Source organism: Balaenoptera ricei, chromosome 14 (genome assembly GCF_028023285.1).
Source record: "Balaenoptera ricei isolate mBalRic1 chromosome 14, mBalRic1.hap2, whole genome shotgun sequence".
Lineage (NCBI taxonomy): Eukaryota > Metazoa > Chordata > Mammalia > Artiodactyla > Balaenopteridae > Balaenoptera > Balaenoptera ricei.
The window spans coordinates 18556526-18569693 of NC_082652.1; the positions used below are offsets into that span (position 1 = coordinate 18556526).

At 60.5% G+C, this 13168-nt stretch overlaps 1 protein-coding gene across 1 annotated transcript in view; it reads right to left on the reverse strand.

Moving 5' to 3' along the window:
* Nucleotides 1-903: 903 nt before the first annotated feature.
* Nucleotides 904-13168, reverse strand: part of FAM222A (family with sequence similarity 222 member A) — a 57739-nt gene continuing 45474 nt past the window's right edge. Inside the window, exon 3 of the mRNA XM_059894164.1 lies at nt 904-3358. Coding sequence (XP_059750147.1) covers nt 2076-3358 — 1283 coding nt within the window. The 3' untranslated portion in view covers nt 904-2075. The remainder of the gene's footprint in view (nt 3359-13168) is intronic.

Consider the following 13168-nt stretch of genomic DNA (forward strand, 5'->3'; position numbering starts at 1 on the left):
GCCAGGCATCGAGACAGGGCTCCATGCATGAGAGGGGAGGCCTGAATCAGACTACTGGGGACCCCCCTGTTCAGACACTGGGCCAACACGCCAGGGGAGAAGGTGGGGACAGGACGTGAGGAAGAGTCTGTGCTTTGCTGCTTGAACTACAAGTTTCCACAGACTTGCTGTGTGACCTCAGGCAGATCGCTTCACATCTCTGAGCCGCTTCTTCCTTGCAAGCAGTGGTGAGGCTCCAAAGAGCTGCCGTGTATAGGAAAATGGCCAGCACACAGTAAGTGCCTGATAAATGCTGAGCATCCCGGAGCAGGGATGGTCTCCTGGACATCCCCAGGCACCAGGGCACGGGGTGGGTGTGTGCTGGGGCTGGCCAGGGAGATGGCCACTGCTCAGCCACTTTGGCCTGTCCCCAGCCACTCTGCCTCCAGGGAAGCATGGATGGTGCCAGGCACAGAGGAAGAGCTGGAAAGGAATTTAGTGATGCAGGGGAACACCAGCCCCAGGAACACCTCTGTACCCCTCAGGGAATGAGCCAGAGCGGCCCGGGCTCAGTTCTGTCTCGGCTGCTCTAGGACCGATCACTGACCCAACTGAGTGGCTGACACGTAAACAGGGTAAATGACAGTGTGCACTTCGAAAGAGCTGGAGAAGTAAATGAAACATTGCATACAAAGTGGCCCAGCAGAGGAGGGGCCAGGAGGCTCCTGGCCTGCTTCCGAGGGCTCGAAGCCCAGTCAGCAGGGGAGGAGACAGCCCGTTTTACTCCTAAGGGGAGGAAGGAAGAACGAACAAAAACAAGAGCTACAAAACATCCCACAGCTGAGACACCATCTGTGTTTTCCTTTTTTTTTTTTCTTTCTCTTCGTTTTTAAAACAATATAGTGCAGACCGCACTTCTCACAGTAGAATATAATGGTCAATTTTAGTATAAAAAAAAAACATTCTCAGAGATTTGTAAATGCACTTAGTGCTTGAACAGGCCTTGGAGAGAGATACAGTACCGCTTCCGGAGTGCCAGAGGGGCCAGGACTTGGGGAAATCGGGCCCTGGAGACTTAATGGGGGGACCCCCTGCCTGCCTTATACCCCGGAATGGTGTGGGGCAGGCCTTGGAGGGTGGCTTGCAGGAAAAGAGTTGGACTGGATCTCCCAATTAAAACCAGCAGGTTGCCCCCACACTGGCTCCTAGGAGAACCCCTGAAGGAGGCGGGGTCTGGTCCCTCTGACATTGTTAGCCCCTATGGCGCCTTTGTGCACATAGGTAAATGGTGCCCCTTCCTCAAGATTCAGAAAATTGCTGTAATAAATATACAAGTCTAGGATGCAAATGGTGTCTCCTCAGATGAGTTGCCCTTGTGCAGTACACAGCCTGCACAACTGTGCCCAGAAGCCCTGTAAGATGTACTGAAGGGAAGGGAGAAGGTAGTCCAGGGTTTGGAGAATGGAGATGGGATTCTGTGTTGGGAAGGAATGGTGGGGAGGGGAAGAGAGTCTAGAAGAGGAGGAACAGGGGGACCTGTAGTCCCCGGAGCCTGTATTAGAGTGGTCTTTGCCTGGAGAGGGCAGTGAGGGTGCTGTGGACTCGATGACTTCCTCTAGGCCCCCTCTGCTCTTTTTCCAGGAGATTGGGGAGCTCGTGGAGGGAGGAGCTGTCTAAGCCCCGGGGGCCACTCTGATCCCACCCCGACTCTAGACCCTAACGTTTCCTTCTGATCCCACTGTGGTCTGACCCCCCTCTCCTGGAGAGCCGGAAAGAACCACTCCTGTTTTAAGTGGTTTCTCTCTCCCTGCCTCTGCCAGCTTGGATGGAGGAAGGCGTGGACGTCGGCAGCTGCCCCTGGCCCTCCGCGTGTCCTGGGGCAGCTGATGGTGGGGAGGGGCCTTGGTGAGCGAGGTCACCTTGCCGCTCCCCGTCGGCAGCAGCCGGCAGCAGCCGGCCTGGCTTCCCTGTGGGCATCAATGGGCACTCAGACGCAGGGCGGGGCTGGCACCCCCGCCCCGCGTGCTGCCCACCCTGTTCTGCGGCCTGCCTCCCCCCGGGGCGCCCTGTCCGTCTGTGCATCTGCCAGGCAGGCCTTATCTGTAGACGGGCAAGCGGATGTGGGCGTGCTGGTGGTCGAGCAGCCGGGGCACAGCCACCGTCTCGTAGCCCTTGCCCAGCATCTGCTCCTTGATGCATGGGGGCCGGATGTCGTTGATGAGATACTCCAGTGACTGCAGGCTGCTGCTCAGCACGGCCGTGTTGCACACGCTCTTGCTGGGCAGGCCTGAGAGGGTCTCCGCCGGCGGCCCCGCCAGCTCCCGGGCCACCCCCGGCCCCAGCTCGGTCACGGCCACTGCCGCGGCTGCCGGATTGTAGCAGTCACTGGTGGGGGTCACCAGCACGCTGTTCCAGGGGGCGGCGAAGTACTGGCCCACGGTGAAGCTGGTGGGCAGCCCCACGCCGCAGTTGACGGGCGACCCGCCGGCCCGCTCGTATACCCGCCCCCCACAGGCCTCGGGGGACTTGCTGGCCACTGTGCCGCCGCTGTAGGCCCGCAGTGGCTGGGGCGGCGGCGGTGGCGGCTTCTGCGGCCACAGCAGGTAATCCAGGCCCCCGTCTGCGTACCCTGTGGGCTTGGTGGCCCCAGCCAACGTCAAGGCCGGCGTGCTTCCCTGGCCCAGCTCGGCGCCCTTCCGGCAGTCGGGCGGGCCGGCAGTGGCCGGGTAGGCCAGGCTGGGGAAGCTGGGCACCGGGCCGTGCTTGGCTGGGCTGGGGTGGGGAACGGCCACGGCCTGGCAGGCGGCGGGCGCAGCGCCTTGGGCCTGGCACTGCTGGTTGAGCTGGTAGAGGATGCTGTGGATGGAGGGCAGGTTGGAAGGTGGCAGGGGCAGGCCGCGGCCGGGCAGGGGGATGACGGAGGCGGCGGTGGCCGCGGCCGCGGGCAGGCCGGGTGGCGGGGCGGGCGCCTCGGGCGGCTTGGGGTAGGCCAGGGGCCCCAGAGTGCTGGGCGCCGGGTAGGGCGCGATGCCCACCTGCACGGCGGCCGGCGACAGCTTGGTCCGCTTGCCCTCGGCGCTCTTGAGCACGCTTTTGGTGAGCCCGGGGGGCGCAGCCACGCCGGAGGAGGAGACGGCGGCCTTGACGACGGCGAGCAGGCCCTGGTAGCCGGCCGTATGCGGCGGGTAGGGGCTGTAGCGCTGGCCACTGGTGTCGTAGCCGTTGACGGTGCGGCTGAGGTGCTTGTGCTGGGGCACGCGGATGTTGGTGGGGAAGATCTTGATGGAGAGCGGGCTGTTGGCCACCTTCTCGGCGTAGGCGTCCAGCTCGGCCGGGCTCGGGTAGCGGGAGGAATGCATGGAGCTGGCCACCGTCTCGCCTGTGGGGACACGGGAGGGGAGGAAGCACAGGTCAGAGCCGACCCTGCGACCCGGGGAGGCCCGGAGGCCGCACCCCGCCACTGTCCCTGGAAGGACTCGCCAGCCACCCCTCCCTCGCTTTTTCCATCCAGTCACTTGCTCCTTCATTCATTCTTTCTAAATCGTTAAGCTTCGGATCGAACTGTAAAGTACGTAAAGGAAACTGCATACATCACAAGCTTGCTGCACTTTCACAAACAGAACACACTCGTGTGACACCTAGGTCAAGGGAGAGGCCTGTGCCAGTCCCCAGAGGGCCCCCTGCGCCCCCTCCTAGTCAGTACCCACACCAAGGGAACGGCTCTCCTGGCTCCCAACGGCGCGGGCTCGTGGTGCCTGGGCTCGGCACAGGCGAGCTGGGACCCCGCAGTGCATGCTCGTTTGCACTGTCGGGTCTCCGCCACTTAAGGTTATGTTTCGAGGTTCATCCGGGTGGCCATGGGCGCGGCGGTCCGTTCATTCTCATGGCCGTGTGATGTTTGAGTGTGACGACATCACAGTTTACTCATCCTTCCCACTGCTGATGGCATTTGGGTCATTTCTGGTTTGGGGCTGATACAAATAGTGTGACAGCCCCTGGGGCACGTATTCAGTGAGTCCTGCTGGGAATAGGCCCAGGAGCAGAAGTGCTGGGACAAAGGAGAGACGAGAATGCTCAGCTTCAGGAGAGAATGCCCAACAACTTGCCGAAGGGACTGTGCCAGCTGCGCTCCCCGCCCCACCCCGCCCAGCACGGGAGTTACGGGGGCTCCAAACCCTCCACTCCACCTGCCCGGTACTGTCGTTCATTGTATTGGGTTGGCCAAAAAGTTCGTTCGGGTTTCCCTGTGCCATCTTATGGAAAACCGGAACGAACTTTTTGGCCAACCCCAATACCACCACTCTGGTGGGTGTTCATTCCTTCCGCCCCTTTACTTGTCCTCTCGGTGCCTCCCCTTCCTCATCTGTAGAATGGGGTGATGACGACCCATGGATGGTTCAGTGCGTTGCTACATGGGCCTGGCGCTGGGCAAGTTGCCGCAGTTGGCTTTCATCCTGGTGCTCACCAGGCAGCCGGGAAGGAGGGGTTTTGCCCCCGCTGGCTGCCCATCCCCTCCCCAAGTCTGCCTGTCACCTGCAAGACCTGTGTGGTGGCCACTGCCTTTTTTGTGAGCTGTCAGCACGTCAGCTGAAGGGTGTACTTTGTTTATTTTATTTATTTATATTTATTTATTTTTTTGGCCACGCTGCACAGCTTGTGATATCTTAGTTCCCTGACCAGGGATTGAACCCAGGCCCTCGGCGGTGAAAGCGTGGAGTCCTAACCACTGGACCGCCAGGGAACTCCCTGAAGGATGTACTTTGTGTGACAGGCTGACTGTCCCCACTGTCAGTGGGCACAACTGGGCCCTGCTGTGGGGGAGGCGGGTTGCCGGTGGGCAGACCCCCTTCTCCCATCCAAAGCCCCTCCCTGGTCCTAAGACATTCCTCAGTGCCACCCAGGAACCCCTCTGGGGCGGGGAGTGGAGCAGGAGGCCTGCGTGAGGCAGATGGAAAGACCCTGGGCTTTGGAGCTGGCTGCCTAGGTGGAGTCCTGCCTGGTTGCAGGGCTGTGTGGCCCTGGGCAAGTTGTTGGCCTGGCCGAGCCTCAGTTTCCCCACCTGTGGAATGGGGATAAGGACTGTGGCAGATCTGCAGGGCGGCCTCAAGGAATGTCTGTGCCAAGGGGACGAGCAGGGGGTGAGACAAACAGTAGGTGATGGGAGATCGTGACCTGGCTGGGCCCTTGGGTGAGGAGGACCCTACAAGGTCTCATGGTGCACTGCCTTCCTCTCGGCCCTGTGGGCACCCCTGGGACCCAACAGTGACTCCTGTGGGGGTGTGGGGGGGTGGTCACCACTCTGAGCCTCAGTTTCCTCATCTAAAATGGGGTTATACCGCTGCTAACACTGCCTCCCAGGATGGCTGTGAGGCTTTCATGAGTCGTGCGGTGGAGCGTTAGCAGAAGTGGGTCTCTCTAAGTGTGTTCAGACCCTTCCCATCTGCCTGGCACAAGGGTCTTCCTGGGAGAGGAAGGGGTAGGGCTTGTGCATGGGTGGGCCTGGCATTGTGGCTGGGACACAGTGCAGACCCCACCGCCTTCCTTAGGCCTTCCCACCACATCCCCTCCTTCCCGAGCCTCACCCCTGACTCCCTTGTGGACTTAGAGCCAATCTGAGCAAAATGCATGCCGTGACGGGGGAGCCTCACCCCCAGGGCTTCAGAGGCAGCTTTCTGGAAGAAAGAGCATCCCTGCTAAAGGCAATGGTGAAAGGAGCGAGGAGGGAGGAGAGAAACATATTTCAGCAGAAGAAACTGCACAGGCAAAGGTCCAGAGGTGAGGAAGCCTGTCCCAGTGGGAACTATAAACCAGAATAAAAGCAGAAGCCCAGAGCAGGCATGCAGGGGAGGAAAGACCACGACAGGCAGCTCAGGATGGTGTCGGGCCAGAGCAGGGCCTCTTCGCTGTGGGGCAGTGGTTCTCAATGGTTCTGCCCCAGGGCACACTGTTGACATCCGCAGACGAGTTCGGTTGTCATAGCTTGCAGAGAGCGTTCTACGGCAGCTAGTGGTACGGGCCAGGGATGCGGCTAAACATCCTGCGATGCGCAGGACAAAGACCTGTCAGGCCCCTGGCGTCTGCACTGCTGTGTTGGGAGCCCTCGCCCAAGGCATTGGCAGCTGTGGAAGGTTCCAAGCAGGTGAGGGGCAGGGCAGGCCTACGTTAGGAAGACCATTCTCCTCTGCCCTGAGGTGCAGGGATGTGGTCTGACCTGGGCAGGACAGTGGGGAGGGAAGAGGCTGGTGGCATCGAGTGCCCCAAGGAGGCTGGGGCAGTGCCACTCCATCCGTGTGGCCTAACCTGGGCCAGGTGGGTGGAGCTGACCCCAGGCCCCCCATCCTGACCCTGCCTGGGGCAGCCCCCCTCCTAAGTGGCCTAAAATAAACTCGGTGTGGAGAATGGAAATGTCACTTTGGCCAACGGGGGAATCTTTCTCCGAGATTGGATTTAAACTACATTATACAAGCAATTTCATGGGCACTTAGCGCCGCTCGGAGAGTCCCACAAAAAAGGGACCAGTTCTTCATTTACCAGCCATAAATCAGCAGTTGCTATAATGAGCACAAAAATGTCACTTTTATGCAATTTTACAGATGAACAAAACTGGTGAAATTAACTGTGGTAACCTACTATAGTCAGCAAAAGCAGCTGCCGGGGGAAAAAAATTATATCTGTATGTATTTTTGTTCCTCTTAAACTCTCTTCCCGAGCAAGTTTCTGCCATTGTGGTGTGAAAACTCATTTGTCCTCACCATTATACTTTCATTTGGAGTTTATCTTGAGTATCCAATGAGCCACCAACTGTGAAAATGATTAAATCTACAAAATCTATCTAATGGATGGAATAAATTAGGTGTTTAAAACCTTCAGAAGAAAAAAAAAAGAAGAGCAATGCCTGTTACTAGTTTCCATTCATTGAAAGAAGGGGCCCATCTGGCCCCTCTGCTGGTCAACAGGGCTCAGCCAGCGTGGGTTGGTCCCTCCAGTTTGTTGGAGCCGACGGCGGTGCTGTGACACAGAGGCTGTCCTTTGGTGAGCGCTTCGTATACGTGAGGCCCCGTGCCTACAGCTTTTCTCCATGCCTCTTGTTTGGAGCACCTGACAGCTCCGAGAGGTGGGAGGTGGTCCCATTTTACAGATAAGGAAGCAGACAAGTTGTGACATTTGGCAGGCGGCCTCCAAGATCTGTCCCCGACCCCAGTGCTTCTCACCTCCTGGTGTTCACGCCCTTCCACTCCACACCGGGCTGACCTGTGTGACCTGTAAGATACCGTGGAAGTGAAGGAGTGTGACTTCCAGGGCAGGGTCGCGAAAGGCTCTGTGGCCTCCTCCCCTCTTGGATCACTTGCTCTGGGGAAGCAGCTGCCTGTGAGGATGCCGGAGCAGCCGAGGGGGAGGCCCCCATAGAGGGCCACATGCGCCTTCTCGGAGGCAGGTCTTCCAGCCCTGGTCGAGCCTCCAGAGGACCGCAGCCCCTGCCGACATCCGCCTGCAGCCTCACGAGAGACACGGAGCAGAGCTACTGGCTAGGTGGCTCCTGAGCTCCTGATCCACGGAAGCCGTGAGAGACGGTACATGATCACTGATGCTTTAAGCCACTAAGTTTTGGAGCAACTTGCTACACAGCAGTAGATAACTCATCCAGGCCCCCATTTTACAGAGGAGGAAATGGAAGCTTCCCGAGAATACACAGCCGGGGAGGGGCTGAGCTGGGATTTGCCTTCCATGTCATCGTCACGTCACCTGCACCCCAAGGCAGGCCCCAGCTGAAGCCAGGCGACTCAGGAGGCGGACAGTCCTGAGGAGGGACTATAGAGTCAGCCCGGAGGCTCAGAGAGGCAGGAAGTGACCCACCAGAGGACACACGGCCGGGCAGCTCTCACGGCTGCCCTCGGCTCCCAGAGACCGCCGGCTGGCGGCCCTCGGCAGGCCTCCCCTGGACACGTGCTTGTCTCTGGGTGGGCGTGGACCAGGGTCACCCTGTTCCAAACCTGGCTTGATTGCTGCACCCCTGTGAGCCTTTGCATCTGCGGCCTCTACTGTCTACCTTGTTCCTGAAGGGCCTTCTCCTGAGCCACCCCGGGGGCCTCAACCCCAGCCTTGTCCACCAGCGTACAGTGGCCATGGCTTTGGGGGGAGGGTCTCTGGCCACTCGGGCCAGGCTGGGCCCCCGAGTCCGTCTGGGCGAAGGCTCCTGACCCTCCCCTGGAGGTGGGCGCCACCACCAGTGTTCAGTGCAGTTGCACAGCCCCATTTTGGCAAATGTCATGACACAAAAAAGGCCTTACATGAAGGAACCAGCCAAGCCAGCTGTTTGTGGCGGGCTTCTACGCAGTGGCAAGGATGGGGGGCAGCGCTCACGGGGTTGATGGGCAGAGGAGGGGACCCATGGCCCTATGGGCCCCCTGGGGAGCCCCAGGGCCCACCTTCCCTGGTTCCCCGAGTTGGCCAGGGCACCCCCAGCGAAGGTTCGGCACCATGGCAGATTCTGACGCCCTGGGCTTGTCCTGCTGCCCCAGCAGGCTGGGCTCCCTGAGCTGGCTTGTTCAGTGCTGTCCCCACTGCCCACAGGACACGGAGCAGGAACTCAGGAATGTCGCGCTGAAGGAATGACGAGGCTGTGGCTAGAAGGACCCGTCCAGCCTGGGAGCCCCTGTTCACCGCCAGTCACGACACTTGGGAGAGTTGTTCCTGGGAGGAACTAAGCCAGAGACGGCCCCATGGAGAGACGCCTCCCCCGCAAGCCCGCATCCCCCGGGTGTCTCCTGAGCCCTCCCACGTGCAGGCACCGTCCTGGGCTTGGAGACAAGCAGCGGTCAAAGCAAACCAAAGTACCCGCCCTCTCGGAGCTGACGTCTAGTCGGGGGAGACAGACGATAACGTGTAACGCGTCCGGCAGCGACAGGCCCCGTGAACAAGGAGAGAGGTGTCGTAGTTTATGTCCACAATTCTTTGGCGCTCCTCCCACAAATAGCGGAGGCTAATTTTCCTTTACTTAAACATGAACTAACTAAGCAACTCGATTCTACTGAATAGAACGCGGCAGAAGTGGCGCTGGTGACTATCATGGCTCAGTCCTGAAGGCGCATGGCTGCCTCCTGGAGCTCCAGGTGGGTCTGTCTCTCAGGAGGTCCATCCCTGGAGTCATGTCCATCCCCGCCATCAGGTTCTGGGAAGCCCAGGCCACGTGGAGAGGCCACGTGTGGGTGTTTCAGCCAACAGCCGGCACCCACCACCCGATGTGTGAGGGAGCAGGCCTTCGGAAGACTCCAGCCCCGGCCCGGGTCTTCCAGCAAGGCCCCCTCCCCCAACCCTGTGCCCAGCGACATCACGGAGCAGAGACACCGCCCCACGGTGCCCTGTCTCTAGTCCTGAGCATACGACAGAGCTGTGTGAGGCCGCTGAGCTTTGGGGTGATTTGTTACACAGCCGTAGTCATCGGGACAGCAGGGCGTGGGGGACGGAGAGGGATGGGATGGAAGGCGCCTCGTTTGGACACGGCAGTCAGCGGAGAGGCTTCTCTGATAAAGCAGCTCTTCAGGACCGCGGAAGGAGGTGCGGGAGTGAGCCGCGTGGACGTCTGCTGGGAGAGTGGTCCCGGCAGCAGAGGCTGAGGGGAGTGAACGGGCGCCCCGGCGCCTGGCGCAGCGGGGCCGGCGGGGGAAGGTCATAGGAGATGGACCAGAGAGGCAGGGGGCGCACAGAGCAAACGGGCTGGGCCTTGGGGCCATTGAGAGGACCTGGGCTTTGCTCCACGGGGGAGGGTTGGGAGCAGAGGAGGGACATGACCTGATGTGGGTTTTAATGGTACCCCTAAGGCTACTGGGTGGGAAACAGGAAGAAGTCATCCCGGGAGCAGCCTGACTGTCCCTATGAGACAGGGCACCCAGGAGGCCCCCGGCAGAAACACACCTCGCTGGGCACTAACGCTTAGGGTGTTGGAAGGTTCTGACGACGCTGGGAAGCGGGTACAGTACAGGGATGCGGCAAGAGGTCACAGAGGGGGCTGTCTGTCTTCCTCCTTCCCTCTCGAACCAAGACTTGAAGGAAAAAAGCCCTGGACACCAACAGGGGCTGGCCTGGGAAGGAGGCATTTTATTTCTTCTCTGTGCTTTTCTGTAATTGCCGGTGGCCAGCTACACCTGAGTATTGCTTTAGGGTGGGGGAGAGGCACAGGCTCGCATTCCTCCCAGGGTGCTGCCTTTGATGTCTGCTTCAAAGCGTCCTCCACTGCCCTTGGCCTTGAGCAGCCTGAGGCTCCCCGGCTCCCCAGGTCATAGGGCAGCGGCTGCTCCTGGGCAGAGCACAGAAGGTGGTCGGCAGCCTTTTGAGAAGGAATCACGGTCAGATCCCAGCTCTGCCACACACTGGCTGTGTGGCCCTAGGCAGGCCGCTGCCCTCTCTGAGCCTCGGTTTTCTCTTGTGTAAAATGGGGATGATACTGCTGTTGCCGACCTTCGAGAGTTTTTGTGAGCACTGGAAAGGGTGCCTGCCTTCAGTGGGTGCCAAGGTTGTTGGTGATGAATTCACTAAAGCCCCTTCACCGCCTTCAGGCCCCCAGCTGCCTTGCCTTTCTCTGTAAAACCCTCCCGTGAGCCCCCCATTTGCGTGAAGTCTTAGCTGCTCAGGGTGGCATTCAGGCCACCTGCCCTTGACCTCCCTCTGCAGCCCCCCCTCCCCACAGGCCCCTGGACGCCTGCACGGTGTCCCCGGGCCTCCTGTACACGCTGACTGCCCCCCTCTGTTGAGTGCCACCTCTGGGCCCAGCATCGCCCCAAACACCCGGGCCTCGCCCCTCTGCCAGCCCCGTGGAGGCCCCGGGAGGTGGGCCCTGGGTTCCAAAAGAGGAGGGTAGGCATTCAAGGGACAGGACATCAGTGAGGGTTGCAGACGAAAATCCCTGCTTGGTTTGCTGACTGCTGGCAGACAGATGGGCTGCCAAGGAGCCAGAGCCCAGGTAGGGCAGGGACGGAGGTGGGCGGGGAAGGCGTGCCCTGCCCCGAGGTGTTCTCTTCTGTTTTTTTTAATATTTTTTGGCTGCGCGCGGCATGTGGGATCTTACTTCCCTGACCAGGTACTGAACCCGCACCCCCTCTGCATTAGAAGTGCAGAGTCTTAACCACTGGACCCCCAGGGAAGTCCCCAGAGGTGTTCTCTTTTGAAACAGTGTTCAGACACCAGCAGGACACACCACACACCTGGTGGGCAGGTTGTGGCTCGTGGGCTGCCAGTTCGAGACCTCTGGTGGCAGAGAAACAATTTGTGAGCCAGGATTTGAGCCCCGGGCATCTGTGCCCCGGGCCCCTGCTCTCAGTCAGTGGGCACCGTGGACACCACGGCTGGACCGGTTCTCTCAGGTTGATGCCGATGGCCTGGACACCCTGCTCGTCTAGTCTGTGTCCATCTGTCTCCCCCGCCCCACACCCCGAGGAGAAGTGCCCCATCTCTGGGTCCCCCCCAGTACCTGATCTGGAAGGGTGAACCCGGGGCGGGGTGGAATTGTCCATGCAGTGCCCAGCACGCAGTAGGTGCCTGAATTATGTGCCGAGAGGATGAAGAAGAGGTGTTGCTTACGCCCCCTGGTCTGCTGGCTCTGACCCTCCTGGTCTCAGCCGAGACACGCCCCCCCGCCCCCATGCGGGCAGCCTTCCCTGCCTGCCCCCCAGCGCTCCCCTGCTGTAGCTGTTGGCTTGTCTCCTGGGCTGGATTTGGAGTTGTTTGAGGGCAGGCCTTGCTCCTTCTCTGCACCCTGATGCCTAAAAGAATGTGTGGAACCATGGCAGGTGCCCGGGGAGCTTTGCATGAATGACGGTGCGGGGTCTAGCGAATCTCCCCGCATGAACTGGGCTGCCCCGGCCCCCTGCCCACCCGCCGTGGCCCCTGTGAAAGCCCTGTCGGGAAAGGCTGCCTGGCTGGCGGGCGGTGCAGGCGAGCCGTCGCTGCCGTTAAATTAACGTTATGGGCCTCTTACAGGTGTGTTAAATAGACGCCGTTATTAACGAGTATATTAAGCCAATTAAAAGCAGCCCTTTGAGTGGGATTTAATGTTGCTCCAGGGAGACAGGAGAGCGGGCCTCGGTGGCACCCTGCCTTCCGGAAGCTGGAGGGGGAGCATGGGTGGAGGGGTGAGAGCGGGGAGAGGTGAGCGGCTCGGATTCCGACTGGAGGCAGGCCATGGCCTTTTGACGCCCAGCTCAGCCACTTGCCGGGGGTGACCTGGGGCAGCTGCTGGACGTGAGCCTCGGTTTCCCATCTGTAAGGGGCTGAAGGGGTGGGCGCCTCAGGCGTTGCCGAAGTCAGCGTGATACTCTGTACGGGTGGGCACGTGGTACCTGCCCATCAGGGGGCAGGTGGAGGTGGGAGGGGTGGCCAGGGCAGGACGCCAGCCCAGGATTCCTGCTCGCACGCCCCGGGCTTCTCTGTGCTGCCCCGGCGGCAGCCCCAGGTGCTCCCAGGCACCTGCCACCCAGACGCCAGTCCCTGTGCGGCTGAGTGCAGCTTCCTGCTGGGCCACTGGACGTCCCCACCAACCCCGGCCCCGACGAAGTTATTCCCTTGGTGGACCTCAGACTTTCTGACTGTAAAATGGAGCTATTGGTAACTGTAGCTTTCCTAGAGGAGGGGTGGGAGAATGAAAGGTGTGCCAGGCACCGGAGCACAGCAGGTGTTTGGTGAATATGCCATTTCCTTCTCATGCTGTCACAGATTTTGCCTATCACCTCCTCCCTAAGGCTCAGGAAGTGGACGTGATTTGTGTTGAAACGGGGCTGGGGTGGGGTGTCCAGGACAGGAGGGGTGGGCCCCAGCCCACCGGGAGGAGCAGCCCGTATCTGCATTCCCCTTCGCTGCCGACACTCTGCCCTTGGAGGTGGCAGCCTTCTGAATGCTCAATTAACGTGACACTAATTAGCTGGTGGCACTGGCAGAATCCCTAATGAGGCTGCCCCAGAGTGGGGGCAGGGGAAGGCGCTGGGCCGGGGCAGACGCAGCTGTTCTCTGGCCTCTGCTGGGAGGGAGGCAGGGAGGGGCTGGGCGGCGGCCAGCCACCCCGACCTGCCCCCAGCCCACTGCCCCGGTGGCAGCCCCAGGGCCTTGGAGGTCAGGCCCGGGTGTCACTCCAGATGCCCCAGCTACCAGCTGGGGGACCTCAGGGGGCAGTGACCCCAGCTTGCTGGCCTCCATTTCTCCT